General features: G+C 40.7%; 1 protein-coding gene across 1 annotated transcript in view; it reads right to left on the bottom strand.

Annotated features, from left to right (window-relative positions):
• The window catches only part of NBAS (NBAS subunit of NRZ tethering complex), a 347,509-nt gene that overhangs the window by 114,475 nt on the left and 216,649 nt on the right, over positions 1–16,385 (bottom strand). The window contains exons 41-42 of the mRNA XM_074947616.1: positions 12,347–12,576; positions 4,216–4,326 (exon numbers count right to left, since the gene is read on the bottom strand). Coding sequence (XP_074803717.1) covers positions 4,216–4,326; positions 12,347–12,576 — 341 coding nt within the window. The remainder of the gene's footprint in view (positions 1–4,215; positions 4,327–12,346; positions 12,577–16,385) is intronic.

Raw genomic sequence — 16,385 nt, 5'->3', positions numbered from 1 at the left:
CAGGGCTGCGAGTTCCTGGGGCAGTGCAGCTGCAGAGCCTGGCCTGCCCTGGTGCTCTGTGGCTGGTTCCAGCCGGGCAGCGCGGCTGTAGCGCCGCCAGCCACCGTTGCTCCAGGCAGCGCAGTAAGGGGGCAGGGAGTTGATAGAGGGCAGGGCAGTTCGGGGGGTGATTAGGGGCCGGGGGTGTGGCCAGGGGTTGGGGCGGTCAGAGGGTGAGAAACAGGGGGCTTGAATGGGGGCAGGGGTTCCGGGGGCGGTCAGGGAGAAGGGGTGGTTGGATGGGGCAGGGGTCCTGGGGGGCGGGGGGGCAGTCAGGAAGGAGAGGAGGGGTTGGATGGGGTGGCAGTCAGGGGCGGGGGTTCCAGGGGCGGTGAGGGAGCAGGGGGGGTGGATGGGGCAGGGGTCCCAGGGGGGCCGTCAGGGGGTGAGAAGCGGGGAGGGGGTCGGATAGGGGGCGGGGCCACGGCTGGCTGTTTGGGAGGCACAGCCTCCCCTAACTGACCCTCCATACAATTTCTGAAACCCGATGCGGCCCTCATGCCAAAAAGTTTGCTCGCCCCTGCCCTAGAGTGAATTAAACTGTAATGGCCACATGCTTTCTATCAGCCTTAAAATGAGATTACTGTAAACTAATACATGTTCTGCAGTATCTTATATTATTATACATCAATTTTTTAAAGATTTTTTTTGAATTTCATTTGGGAAAAAGGACCCTTATTTTGTATTTCACTTATAGTTTTCCACGAATTCTAATTCATAGATGAGAGAATGAATAAAATGGCAGAAACCTTAGGTGATATCCCAGCCCCACTGAATTCAGTGGAAGCTTTGCCATTTACTTCAGTGGGTCCAGGATTTCATCCCTTGTGTGTAATTTATTTTAATGAAATAAATAGTACAGGAACACGTTCGAATTTAAGGGCTGTAGCTTTTTTTCCTCTTACTTTTTTTAAGAGAGAAAAATTCAGACTGCTTCTCCATCTTCAGACCTCTCCACTCCATACATAAGTAGTTTTATCTCTTATGTCTCATGTTTTATAAAATACAATAACTTTTTCATGCATTTTAATTAATAGTTAATGTTAAAAGGGGTGCAAGTGGTACTGAAAGGTATAGCTCCCTAAATTATTTCAAATGTAAAGCCAACATCTTCATTTTTTTTTTTTTTTAACTGAAATTGGTTTAGTTGTGAATTTCAAAACAAGAGATAAGAATTGACCTGGTTCATTGCTTTTGTTCTGTATTTATACCGAGAGCCAGATGCACTGCCATCTGAACCTGCTATAAGGAAAATTGGCATAGCCTCTTATTGTTCCATCTTACCCATTTTTAAAAAGGGTATAGTATTTGCCTGCCTCACAAGGTTGTTGTTATGCATATGTGATGAATTCAAACGAATTAGAATTAGAAACAAAGGTATCATAAGAACATAAGAATGGGCATACTGGGTCAGACCAAAGGTCCATCCAGCCCAGTGTCCTGTCTAGCGACAGTGGCCAATGCCAGGTGCCCCAGAGGAAGTGAACCTAACAGGTAATGGTCTAGTGATCTCTCTCCTGCCATCCATCTCCACCCTCTGACAAACAAAGGCTAGGGACACCATTCCTTACCCATCCTGGCTAATAGCCATTAATGGACTTAACCTCCATGAATTGATCCAGTTCTCTTTTAAACCCTGTTATAGTCCTAGCCTTCACAACCTTCTCAGGCAAGGAGTTCCACAGGTTGACTGTGCTCTGAGTGAAGAAGAACTTCCTTTAATTTGTTTTAAACCTGCTACCCATTCATTTCATTTGGTGGCCCCTCGTTCTTATATTATGGGAACAAGTAAATAACTTTTCCTTATTCACTTTCTCCACCCCACTCATGATTTTATAGACCTCTATCATATCCCCCCTTAGTCTCCTCTTTTCCAAGCTGAAAAGTCCTAGCCTCTTTAAGCTCTCCTCATATGGGACCCGTTCCAAACCCCTAACCATTTTAGCTGCCCTTTTCTGAACCTTTTCTAATGCCAGTATATCTTTTTTGAGATGAGGGGACCACATCTGTACGCAGTATTCAAGATGTGGGCGTACCATGGATTTATATAAGGGCAATAAGATATTCTCCGTCTTATTCTCTATCCCTTTTTTAATGATTCCTAACATCCTGTTTGCTTTTTTGACTGCCGCTGCACACTGCGTGGATGTCTTCAGAGAACTATCCACGATGACTCCAAGATCTTTCTCCTGATTAGCTGTAGCTAAATTAGCCCCCATCATAGTGTATGTATAGTTGAGGTTATTTTTTCCAATGTGCATTACTTAACATTTATCCTTTTTTTAACCAATATAACCAAGAGTTGGACATAATCTCGTAAACTGGACAATCGGGGGCGCTGGACGCTGCTCCAGGCTGGGCTGCCCCCAGCTGCTGCTCTAGACCCAAACCCAGCTCCTAGCTGAGGCTCCAGCCCTTGGGTGGCTACCACTGTGGCTGGGTCAGCTTTGTCGACAGACTGCTAACTTCGGTGGGGCTAGACAGCTGTTCCAGCCCTGCTGCTCTGGTACAGGCTGAAGCCAAAGAAGTCATGGAGGTCCTTTAAAGTCACATAATCCATGACCTCCGTGACAAAATTGTATCCTTAATTATAAATAACTTGGCATCAGCCAAATGTATTCCCCAATACAATCTTATATTTCATATATAGAATCATAGAATATCAGGGTTGGAAGGGACCTCAGGAGGTCATCTAGTCCAACCTCCTGCTCAAAGCAGGACCAATCCCCAATTAAATCATCCCAGCCAGGGCTTTGTCAAGCCTGACCTTAAAAACTTCTAAGGAAGGAGATTCTACCACCTCCCTAGGTAACGCATTCCAGTGTTTCACCACCCTCCTAGTGAAAAAGTTTTTCCTAATATCCAACCTAAACCTCCCCCACTGCAACTTGAGACCATTACTCCTTGTCCTGTCCTCTTCTACCACTGAGAATAGTCTAGAACCATCCTCTTTGGAACCACCTCTCAGGTAGTTGAAAGCAGCTATCAAATCCCCCCTCATTCTTCTCTTCTGCAGACTAAACAATCCCAGCTCCCTCAGCCTCTCCTCATAAGTCATGTGTTCCAGACCCCTAATCATTTTTGTTGCCCTTCGCTGGACTCTCTCCAATTTATCCACATCCTTCTTATAGTGTGGGTCCCAAAACTGGACACAGTACTCCAGATGAGACCTCACCAATGTCGAATAGAGGGGGACGATCACGTCCCTCGATCTGCTCGCTATGCCCCTACTTATACATCCCAAAATGCCATTGGCCTTCTTGGCAACAAGGGCACACTGTTGACTCCAGCTTCTCGTCCACTGTCACCCCTAAGTCCTTTTCCGCAGAACTGCTGCTCATGACATTGTCAGTAGACATACAAAAGTATGACCTTTTTAACTTAATATTCTAAAATTCACACACATTTAAATTGTTTTTAGCACAACACCTGTTTCTCCAACAAAATTCGACAATTTGCATTTAGTAGGGTTAGATTCATAGACATGATAGCAATATTCTTTTAGGTTACATTTTCTCCCACTTTTCTCTACTGTTAACAATACATGCAATGAATATGGAAATTGAATAACCATCATGAAATCCTCAGGAATGAAGCATATACATTTCTGTGTCATTTAATAGGCCCACTGCATCCTCCCGGCATGCACGAATTTGGAGAAGCACAAGAACCTTCTAGAACTGCTTGAGGAATAACTGTTTTCAAAATTCTATAAAATATTTAATGCCTTAGACATAGTGAGTTGACACTCATTTGGAAAAAAGTAATTCCATATCATAAGATGATTTTAAGAAGCTAAGGTATGAGAAGAAATGCTTTGCATTTAGTGATGTTAGGGCTTTGTGAAAACAGAGGCATAAACACTGAAGAAACCGTAGGAACTTGTACATTGATCCAAAGCCCAAAAGGCTGAATAAGAACAACAATGGAGGTGTAGATGGGAGCTCATGAAGCCTTAAAGAGCCTTTCTACCCTTCCTCCATTAATCCTCTTATGGGTTGTTAAGGAAGGCCTGATTAAAATGTAAATGTATGGAAAATGTGAAGCATGGCATGTGGAAGTAAAGCAAATCTAGTAAACAAAACTGCTTCTTTCTGCCACGAAAATTCTCTTGGAATGGGTCATACTTCAATGGAACAGAACTGTAAATTAATTCAGATGAGCCTCAACACTTACCCACTATCAGTGAACAGAAACTCAAGATGTGTCATATAAACTTCCCAGAGCGGAACACTGTAACGCTGAGCCAAGGAAAGAGCGATCTTGTACACATTTTCTTCAAGTGTTCTTGTTAGGGGAGAACCATAAAACACAGCAAGAGAAAACAAAATAACTGGTCACACTAAGATGCTTAGAAAAAAAGTCAGAGAAAAATAATTAAGCTAGAAACAGCATTGTTGCTCTGCAAACCTTCCCCACCGCCCCCATGCACACACACTGAGAAACAACAATTAAATTTGGTTTTACTTCTTTGTTTTATTTTCAAAAGTAAAACAGATTAAAATTCTATCATTCTGTAATTGTTTGTACTGGATAAATAAAAATTCCCATAGGTATAGGTATTAAAATATTAGGGAGAGATTTTCAAAGATACAAATAGAAGTTATACAAATGTAAACAAACTTGTTTATCTTAGTGATTGGCTAAACAAGAAGTAGGACTGAGTGGACTTATAGGCTCTAAAGTTTTATATTGTTTTGTTTTTGAGTGCAGTTATGTAACAAAAAAATCTATATTTGTAAGTTTGCACTACAGTTCTTGTATGAGGTGAATTGAAAAATACTATTTCTTTTATCATTTTTACAGTGCAAATATTTGTAATAAAAATAATAATATAAAGCAAGCACTATACACTTTGTATTCTGTGTTGTAAATTGAAATCAAATATTTGAAAATGTAGAAAAACATCCAAATATTTAATAAATTTCAATTGGCAGTCTATTGTTTAACAGTGTGATTAAAACCACAATTAATTGCAATTAATTTTTTTGAGTTAATTGTGTGAGTTAACTGTGATTAATTGACAGCCCTTACGTGCTCTCTCTCTATATACAGTTTTATTCAGGTGCAGTTTCTTTTGGGGGTTTTTGGGCTTAACCCTGATTCAAGGGATATAATAGAGACAGGGGCGGGTAGCTCTGCCTATAAAGATCACCCAACACTTTCCATTTTCTCAGTTGCTTATAGGTTTGCTAAACTTTAAAGTTTGGGGTAAAATTATCTATGCTAGTTGTCTGCCTCAGGCTGACATTATTTTGGAAAATTTCAGCCCAAATGGTTCAGTCATTTTGGAGAACAAGGCTAGGGAAAAATACATTTTCCCCATATTAATCAACACTAGTGACCCTTTCTGAACAGCTCTAGTGTTCCCATGCTTTGGAACAGGGACTGGGACGAGAATCCTGAGAAGTGGAGATGGACTGATTAGGTAAGGAAAATGGGACTGGAAGGAAGAGCCGGGGGTGGGGGGGGGTGGGAGGGGGAAGATAGCACTGGGAAGGAACAGTTGTGATCCTCTAGCTTGACCTCCTGCAGAACATAGGACTTCCTTGAATTAATTTCTGCTTCAAATCAAATAGTTGTGTCTGAAGATGAGTATATCTTTTAGAAAAAGATCCAATCCAGATTTAAAGATTTCCAATGATGGAGAATAGACCACAACCCTTCATTTGTTGTTCTGATGGTTATTTACCCTCACTGTTAAAACCTGGGCCTTATAAATTTGTCTAGTTTCAAATTCCAGCCATTGGATCTTGTTATACCTTTGTCGGCAAGACTGGCTACCCCGTTTCAGAATTGTTCCTCTGTAGGGACAGATCAAATCACTAAGGCCCATAACCCGAGTGTCATCTTCAACTTGGACCTCTCTCTAGGTACACACATCTAGGCTGTGTCTAAATCTTGCATATTCTTTGTCCATAAAATCTCTACGATACAGCCTTTCCTAACCACCCATACAGCTAGGCTTTCATAATCTCACGTCTCAATTACTGCTATACCCTTTTCTCTAGCCATGACAAATGCAATCTTGCCCCACTCATATCCATTCAGAATGCCGCTGCAAAGATCATTCTCCTAGCCCATCACTTAGATGATGTAATTTCCCTCCTTCCATCTCTTCAACTGGGTTCCCCTTTTCTATCACATAAAATATAAGCTGCTTGTCTTCACTTTCAAGCCCTTCATGGCTTATCCCCATTTTACCTATCATCTCTCGCTCACAATCAAAATGTGGACTCCTGCCTCTGACTGGCCAATGATGCCAGCCTCGATCACTTGTTAAATTTTGAAACAAGCACTTTTATGCTTTCTTCCATGCCACCCTGCACATTTGCTCCCTTTAATCATCTGTAAAGTGACCTCACTGTCCTCCTTAAAATGTTCTTTTGCCATGATGCATACAATAAACTTGACAACAGTTAGGACACTGACACGTTGATGCCATAGCCTACCGTGGTGATCAATACTGTCCCACTGTTTCCCTGTAGTTCCTTGTCTATCTGAATCTATCTACGTATAAGGCAAGAGACAATAGATTGCTAGCTCTTTGGGGCTTTTTATTCTGTTTGTACAGCACCTAGCACAATGGGGCCCTGGTCCATGACTATAGCTCCTATGTCAGAGGTGGGCAAACTATGGCCCACGGGACACATCCAGCCCACGGGACTCCCCTGCCCGGCCCCTGAGCTCCTGGCCCGGGAGGCTAGCCCCCAGCCCCTCCCTCGCAGCCTCAGCATGCCGTGCCACCAGCGCAACACTCTGGGCAGCCGGGCTGCGCAATTGCAGAGCCGCAGCCCAACCCAGTGCTCTGGGCAGCATGGCTGTAGCACCGCCAGCCACCGGTGCTCCAGGCAGCACGGTAAGGGGGCAGGGAGCAGGGGGTTTGGATAGAGGGCAGAGGAGTTGGGGGTGGTGGTGTGGTCAGAGGGCGGGGAACAGGGGGTTGGATGGGGCAGGAGTCCTGGGTGGCAGTCAGGAAGGAGGGGGGGTTGGATGGAGCAGTCAGTGGTGCAGGGTCTGGGGGTGGTTAGGGGACAGGGAGCAGGGGCTGGTGGATGGGGTAGGAGTCCCGGGGGGGGGCATCAGGGGACAGGGCGGGTTGGATGGGGCAGGAGTCCCAGGGGAGCTGTCAGGGGGCGAGAAGCATGGGAAGGGTCGGCTAGGAGGCGGGGGCTGGGCCACACCTGGCTGTTTGGGGAGAGACAGCCTCCCCTAACCAGTCCTCCATACAATTTTGGAAACCCGATGTGGCCCTCAGGCCAAAAAGTTTGCCCACCCCGTCCTATGTGCTATAGAAATACAAATAATAAGAATGATTTTATGGTGTTTTTCTAGAGCATTGATTAAAATATTAAATAAAGTAGAACCCCACTAGAAACACCCTTTTGGTCATTACTCTGAGTTTACAATTACATTTTGAGACCGAACAGCTACCCTGGTTTTAATCCTATTAAGCATGCCATGTTGATTTTGTATCATTCTAGTTTTTTAATCAAGATGTTAAATGCCTTATGGGTGCCAAAGCATAGGACATCAACACTATTACTTTTCTCTACCAAACTGGTGATCTCATCCAAAAAGGATATCATGTTAGTTTGACAAGGTCCATTTTCTATAAAGTCATGTTGATTGGCATTATATTACCCCAATTTAATTCTTTATTAATTAAGTCCCATAACAGCTGTTCCATTATTTTGCCCATGATCGAAGAATAGTTGCACAGGAGGCTAGTGGACAGTATTGGCAACAGAACTGCAAGAATCTACGCAGCATTTCTTACGTCACTGACACTGGACTACCAGAGCAATAAAAGGGAAACTGGGAAGAAAAATAAAGGTTGCTTCTACTATTTTTGCAATTATTTAATGCCTTGCTCTATACTGAACAAGTTTTAGATTTAGAATGTTGGCTCCACCCCAATTTCCTTCCCTTCTGATCCCTAGTGCACACATTAATGTATTTTTATCCTGGCTCCCACACTTCCCATAAAATTCATCATGACATCCCACTGCACTATTCTCCATAAAATATGGAAGAACTAAAACAAGATAATGGAGAATATATATGAGCAGGGAACAATATCATGCTAGAATATCACCACACCTTTGATATCTTAATGGCCTTTGGTTTATGAGTATTTACCCAAAAAGCGATAATATCATAGCAAAACAGACTCCCTGTGATGCATCTGTGCCTTTCTGCAATTATCAAATCATTGTTGGCAAAGATTTGGCAAAAAAACATTTTGCATTGATTAATATATTGTGCAAATTAAAAAGCGGTAAACCAAAAAGTTAGAATAAAAAAATAGTGTTAGAACACAGATGTTTATCTATTATCTCTTTTCTTCTCTTTTTATAGGTGTCTTTTCTGCTCATGACAGCATCGCCACTTTCTACCCTTCCACTGCAGCAAGGCTTCCGGTCTCCATACTCCACAAGGAAAAACTAGGCTCAATACTTGTATTCACATGTGGGAAGAGACTACTGGCATCCTTTCTGTCCTCCAGTAAACCACAGTGTACAGGTCAGGAAGAAGCTGACCCATACAATTTTTTTTTAAAGTTAATCGGCAATGGGCTCCCCACCATGAGTGTGAATTAGCAAGGTTCTCATACATTGTTCTATTTTAAAAAGAAGCTATAATCATAAAATTTCAATAGAGATTCATGTACTGTTCCTGATCGGTAGTCATTATTTGTGAAGGAGTGTCCGTACTTTACTGTGGTGTGATTCAGTACATAAAAGTAGAGTTGATTTGTGGCCAGGATAGCACAACAGTTATCGGCAAATCAGAATGAATGTTTGACTGTATATATTACATTATATCAAGTTCTATCTTCTCTCCCCATCCCCATATGCCCTGTGTCCATCTTGTCCAAATAAATTGTAAGCTGCTTGGGACAGGGACTAGTCTTGACCTAGGTGTTTGAGACACCTCACCAATGTTTAAATGCTTGATAAATAATGCATAATAGGCCCTGATGAGAATACAATAAATATGCAAGATAAAACCAACATCATTTTGTTCTTTAAGTAATTTGAGCAAGCAAACTGCTCATTTTAGCAGAAATTGTTTGGTAAGTAAGACACCATCTTTCCAGAGTGATCCTCATTTAATGCATGGTGCAGAACATGAGTTTTTCTTTTAATAATTCAAAAATAAATAATAAAAATATGCTTCACAATTATATTAAATGTACATATTGTTTTAATTAATATATGCAGATTAGGGGTCAAATGAGAAAATGAAACCAAGAAAGCTGTGAGATGAACAAGCATTTAATGTAATCTTTGCAATTGCCCGAACTAGCAGAACTGTCATCCTAAACTATGAGATGTGAAACTTAGATTTTGTTAATTCTTCTATTCTGTATTTTCAACAATCTATGTATGCTGTGAGGAATTTCCTCAACTTTCGCTTCATATTTATTTTGTTTATAGGAAAAAAAGGAAGAACTCTAAAAATACAAAGTCATTACACATGCCAAAAATAAAGATTCATAAAACGGTAGAATATTGCATGATGAACTTATTACACAAAAATAACAAACACCATTTAAGCCATCAGCATGGTATTGAGATGATGCAACCATCTCCTTGAGTAAGGAGATAAAGGAAAGACAACTCCAATAAAAAAATTAAAAGATGCCTGGAGCAACTTTAGTGAATGTAATCACGCAATCCCTATGCAGAAAAAAATCCCATCACCTTCAGTATAGTAAATGTAGGGCAAAAGCTGTTGAATGAGACACTTTGTTTTGATACTATGCTTAATCAAATACTTTGTATCAGTGTTTCTTTGTGACCCTATAATCTAAAAATTTTAGCCATGAACTACTATCGCGATGGAAGAGTGATAGCATCCATATATTCTCTTCAACAACTTATGCACAAGATGGTTAAAATTGGAACAAGATGAGGCAATGTGACTGTTACAGGGTAGCAGGAGGTTTTCACTGACTCTCTGTGTTAGCTGGTATTCAAGTCTTGCATGAATCTGCTGAAATTCTGTTAATTTAGAGCAGCAGGCATGGCTGTTTAACTCCAAACAATATTTGACAAACACGTACACTATTAGGAGCATTTGCAGACAAAGGTGACATGTTTTTACAGGGTGCTAGGAAGAATCAAATAGTTTCTGGAACACTAAACTTATCTTGTGTAGATGATATCAAAAAGGATGCAGGTGCAATATACACAACTGAAAATCCCTAGGGCTGGATTCACAAAAGGACTTACGTGCCTCCCTGGCACCTTAGGTGGCTAAATCCCCAGCCAGGCCCCACTGGGATTCCCAAATCCCCCACTCTGCTGTCCCCAAACCCTGCAGGCCTCTAAAATTGCTTTGCACCTAAATTTCCACAGAAAAAGCTCCATAGGTGCCTATGTTTCTGCTTGTGAGCATGTGCACTGCAGTTCCACGTCAGTCGTCCGAATGTCTAAGCACCGCACAAGCTGGAGAAAATTAGGCATTCCTCCACCTAACTTGCCTGTGGGGACCGAATTGATAACATCCTCAGAGTTCAGCTACTGGATCAGGTCCCTCTATACGAGCTTACACAAAATGGACCAGAAGGGAGGGAGCAGCACCTTCATAACTTGTCGCCCAGTGGTTAAGGTACTCACCTGGGATGTTGGAGACCCACAGTTCAAGTCCTCCTTCTTCACTTGAGTGAGGAGAAGGGATTTGAACAGTCATCTGCCACCTCCCAGATGCTTGCCCTAGCTACTGGGTTCTGGGATATTCTGATATGGGGGCTCCTTCAGTTTCTCCTGTTGAAGTTCCATTATGGATAAATAATATTTTAAAAGGTCATTGGCACAGGTGGTCTGGATCCCCCACCTCCAAAGAGGGTGCTCTAACCACCAGGCTACAGAATCATATTCTCAATTTATCTCTTCTGCTCACCCGTTGGCCCCAATGATTCTTTCATTAATTTATCCACAGTGGAACACCTTCAACACTGAGCCAGAGAGAGCAAGCATGAAAAATGATTCTGTGGCTTGGTGGTTAGACCACTGCCCACGGAGGTGGGAGACCCAGAGTCCAGCCACCTGCTCCATTTAAAAATATATATATATTTATCCGCCATGCAACAGCTTCAACACGAAAGACTGAAGGCGGCCCCAAAGCAGAATATCCCACAGCCCAGTTGTGAGAGCACTCACCTGAGAGGTGGCAGGTTCCAGTTCAAATCCCTTCTCCCCACCCTCAGGTAGAACAGGTTCTTGAAGAGAGGGTCTCTCACATCTCAGGTCAGTATATTAACCACTGGGTTAAAAATTATGAATGAGGTTCTTCACCCGTACCATGCTCCTTGCTAAAATGGCATAGGTACCTAATGCCAAGACAAGGTTTACAGCTGAGAATCCCAAGCAGAGGGAGGAACCTTCGTGCAGTCTGTATTTAGACACTTACCTCCAAGAGAGGGGAGGGCCTTAGCAAAAACACTCCTTAGCTTGGCATCTCCCTTTGTCTATCTTAGGTGAGAAGCAGCCTTACTTGTCGGATTTTGTCAATTTCATTCTAAGGTGCCTATCTTTCCCCATTCATCGTATAGGGAGCCTAGGCACCCATATCAGACTTTGGGAATCCCAGTGATTTTCTAGGTACCTAAAAGTGAGGTATTTTGATGCTCAGTATTGCCATTTCTATGTGAATCAAGCCCTTAAGGAGGAACTCTGCAGCCTATTCTCAAGAACCTCAAGACTAGAATAAAGGGATTCTAGAAATCAGGATTACAATTCAATAGAATAATTGAATGGGGAATTCAATAGAGCTGGGTCTCTAGTCAATGATATGAGACTGATGTACAATCTACCAGATTTTTCTGGGGGGGAGGGGCAGGGGGAGTGTATACATTTTTGCAATGTAAGTCTACTATAACTAAATTATCAACATTAAAACAGAGGGTTTATCTATAATTTATTAAAATTCAGTAGTGGAAGACACTATATTTTTTAGCGTGGTTCAGAAATCCCCCCCCCTCCTTTTAGGGCATCTGTTTTAATGGACTGTTCTAGTAGCAAAAGGATAAGGGCGGCGGGAGAGAGTTGAAAGAGTATCTTTACTATTCGAATCCTGCACTTATTGATCCATTTTGTTGGACAAACACCACTTCATTTGACTAGAGTGGTTGGAGAAAAAAGGTCCCATTTAAAGCAACACTGCAAAATAAACCTGCAAAATGAGTGATTAATAAGTCCTTCTGAAGGTCAGTGCTGCTGAAAATTTACTTTCCTATTTTGAATTTTAAATACTTCCCCTTGAACAAAAGAAAAAACACATAACAGAAATTACTTACTCCGCCAGCCCCAGTATAGTTTCTCTCTTGTACTGGTCATCTGCTGTAAACCTCTGCACATCCACTCCTTTGCCAAGGCCTTGAAGGATTTGAGCCTGAGTGAAGTCCAGTAGTTGTTCATTGTAGTAGTACAGTTGCTTTATCAAAGTTGCTATTTCTTCAGGCCAGTCTGCATAGCTACACTGAGAAACGTGCTTTGTGACCATCTTAATCAGCTCTTTTGGGTCAGCCTGTGAAATCAATTAAAAAAAAAAAAGCCTTTATTTTAAAACTCTAAAACAAAGTTGCCATTCTAAGATCCATCTGCTGGTGTTTTCATTAGTCAAACATGAAATATTTCTTCCATCCTGAGAGATATGATCAGATCTAGTGGTATTCCACATTTTGAACATAGGGAACCTCTTGGAAACTGTGGAACCTTTCAAAATGGTAGAAATGTAAGTGTGACCACTGAATGCTAAATAACCTGAACACGTTTATATAAATTGATGCAAGTCAAATCTGCACTGTTATCAAACTTGTATTTGTACGGTACGAGATAAAGGAAACAAATTTTCTTTTTGATTAGTCGAAGTAATATCATAAGTGCACATTTTGCAATAGCAGTAAAAGCATAAAAAGAGGAGGAAAAAGTCTCTTAATTATGAAAATCCTGCATTTATTGATCCATTGACTTGAAAGATTAATTAGCAGACCCTAAACTATCTGTATAAAATATAAGTCACCTGATTACAAATTAGCTAATGACCATCCTACAGTCAAACACAGGAACATACCACAAATATTAAAATAATTCTTCTGAATCAATGACTGATTCCAATGTACTGAGAGAAATAACATACAAATGTAACAGCATATCCATAACAGGATAAAGAGTTGTTTATAGGTTTAAAAATCATCTGTGTTATGTATTTAAAGTGCATAATTGCTGTAGTATCTAGCTAAAACTGCACACAGAAATCAGATCTTTGAACGTGCATTATAGTTTCCACATTCATAAATCAATGGCACAGAGACAGATACACTTTTGAAAATCTGGCCCCAAATAATTTTGTATTGTCTGACTCACTGTGTGCCTTGTACAGCACTAAACCCACTGACAATGCTTAAATAAATAATAAATATAGCAATGAAACTGGCAGAAAATAATGTAATGTAAGTGTGTCAGAACTTTTCCTAGTGGGTGACAGAGTAATTTATTTTGCAGTTCACAAGATACATGAATAATTATGCTCTTGCAAAAAAGCATAACATGAAAAATAAAGTAAACCTATAAGTTTAAATGTTTATTATGTTTGCTATATGTTTACTTTAAAGTAAACCTAAAAAGTAAAGTAAACATACCTAAACTACTTAAAATACATTGCAAAGGCTGATAAGCCCAAAATCTGACCTACTTTTCACTTCCCGTTCTTCACTACAAGCTAACTACTGATTTTCACTTTCAAGGCCCTACATTGACTATATCTAATACACTATTGAGATTGACTCGCCTACACTCTACCAAAAAAGCCAGCCTTCATTGTTTTCTTTTTGAATTTTCAAAAAAGCACCTCTGTGCTTTTTTCCATGCTGCCTATCATACTTGGGATATCCCAAGTAATATCTGCAAAGCCTCCTCCTTCAAATACATCCATAACACTCTCCTTTGTCAAAATGCTTATGAAAACTTGACAACGGGTAGGTAGCAAGTGTGCAACATAAGAACGGCCATACTGGGTCAGACCAAAGGTCCATCTAGCCCAGTATCCTATCTTCCGACAGTGGCTAATGCCAGGTGCCCCAGAGGGAATAAACAGAGCTGGTAATCATCAAGTGATCCATTCCCTGTCGCCCATTCCCAGCTTCTGGCAAACAGAGGCTAGGGACACCATCCCTGCCCATCCTGGCTAATAGCAATTGATGGACCTATCCTCCATGAATTTATCTAGTTCTTTTTTTAACCCTACTATAGTCTTGGCCTTCACAACAGTGTGCTGAAACTACTGCTTTTCATGCTGAGCTGTACTGTCTCCCTGTTTCCTTTTTCTCCCCAATCTGTCTGTATATACCCACTTGTCTCTCTTTTATAATAGATTATAAACTCTTTGGTCTGGGACCATCTTTTTCTTGTTGTGCTATCACAATATAAATAATGATAAATAAAATGGATGCGGTGGCTAAAAGAGCTAATGCAATTCTTAGACCTATAAACAGGGGGATCTCCTTAGGAGTAGAGAGATTCTATTATTTATGTACGTGGCACTGATGGAACTGCTACTGGAATACTATGTCCAGTTCTGGTGTCCACAGTTCAAGAGGGATGTTGAGAAATTGGAGATAGTTCAGTGAAGAGTCATGAAAATGATTAAAGGACTGGGAAAATATGCTTTATAGTGAGAGATTCAAAGATAATTTTACCAAAGAGACGGTTCTGTGGTGATGTGATCACAATCTATAAGTATTTACATATGGAAACTTGATAACAAAGGCTCTTCAATTTAGCAGACAAAGGTATAATGAGATCCAATGGCTGGAGGTTGAAGCTAGGCAAATTTAGTCTAGAAATAAGGTGAACATTTTTAACAGTGGTTTTGAGTGCTGGAACAATTTACCACAATATACCATGTGATATATTTTTCATCCCTGTAAATCTTCATTTAAAGATTGGATTCTTTTTCTTAAAAGATATGCTCTAGTTCAGCCACAGCTACTGAAACTGAAGCAAGAATTAATCCAGGAAAGTCTCATGGCCTGTGTTATGCAGGTGCTCAGAACAGATTACCACAATGATCACTACTAGCCTTAAAATCTATGAATCCAGGAAAATACTTTTCTCAACTGTGTCTGTTTTCATAGTCCATTTAATTATTACATGTTTTATCCCTTCTCTTTCTGCGCACTCAGTCTTCTTCTATACCCCCTAAAATGACTTTTAAAATAACATTGATGCTACTAGTGTGATATTTATTGGCTATTCAACAAGAAGAACAACCTAGTGATGGATAATAAAATATAAAAGAAACATTTCAGTGTCAAGCTGTGTGGGGCTTAAAGAATGAATAAAAAGCTATTTAAAATTATGAAATAAATTTTCACAGTATCCTTTTAGAATATACTAATATTTCTACATTCACATAAAACCTGTCTTCATTAAAATATGGGGGAGAGGGAAGTGTAAATACAAACACTAATAATATCATTAATTATAAACGAAACCTGCAAAAAAGGCTACAGAGCACACTGTTTACCACCATACTTATGTAGTTCATAGGCGCCTCAATATTCTTAAACAGTCAACAGGCTAGATAAGAAGTTAGAATCAGTTTGTTCTTTCTAATGCTATGTGTTAAAAAAAAAAAAAAGAGACAAGTACATGACAATCTGTTGGCTTTTCAAATTCTCTCAGACACTGAGAAAGTGTGGCTACAAGCCCGATTCCCCTGCTTCCTTTTATTAGGTAAATCTTTCCTGATACTTTAAGACAGGTGCTTGAACAATATATCTTTTCTCCCTGATGCTCCACCATGGGCTTGTCTAATTTACAAAATTTTATATCATTTGAACACAACAGGAAACAATCAAGTTTGATGCCACAGTGTTAATGGTGACTTGGCGGTCAGTGCAGATTGTGCTCAACACTGTGTCAGCTACCTGTGATTAGTTACCATCATCAAAAACAATGCTGCAGTAGCACCTACATTCCTCAATCAGAGACGAGGGTCACACTGTACCAGGTGTCTTAACTGATATTTCTCCTTAACATAGTAAGCAAAATCCACATATTCATGGATGATATTGGTGACTTCAACACAGAATTTTCAGAAGCCTTCTTGATTCTTCACTAGCTTCAAGCACTCAGCAGCTGACCTCCCCGTGATCTGCTGCACACTTTCTATCTGTCTCCTTACTGGTCATCCCCTACTACAACTACCAACCACCATTCCTTCCACAATAATCCTCTCAAGGTTACTTCCATTTCTATGCCCGATGTGACCAAAATATATACATTTGCACCTGTTGATTTCTGACAGCACTGTCTGCTTCTCTCCAATAATGT

This window comes from Natator depressus, chromosome 3 (assembly GCF_965152275.1).
Source record: "Natator depressus isolate rNatDep1 chromosome 3, rNatDep2.hap1, whole genome shotgun sequence".
Lineage (NCBI taxonomy): Eukaryota > Metazoa > Chordata > Testudines > Cheloniidae > Natator > Natator depressus.
The sequence above is the reverse complement of the archived record's forward strand: the minus strand, read 5'-3'. Positions and strand labels throughout refer to the sequence as shown.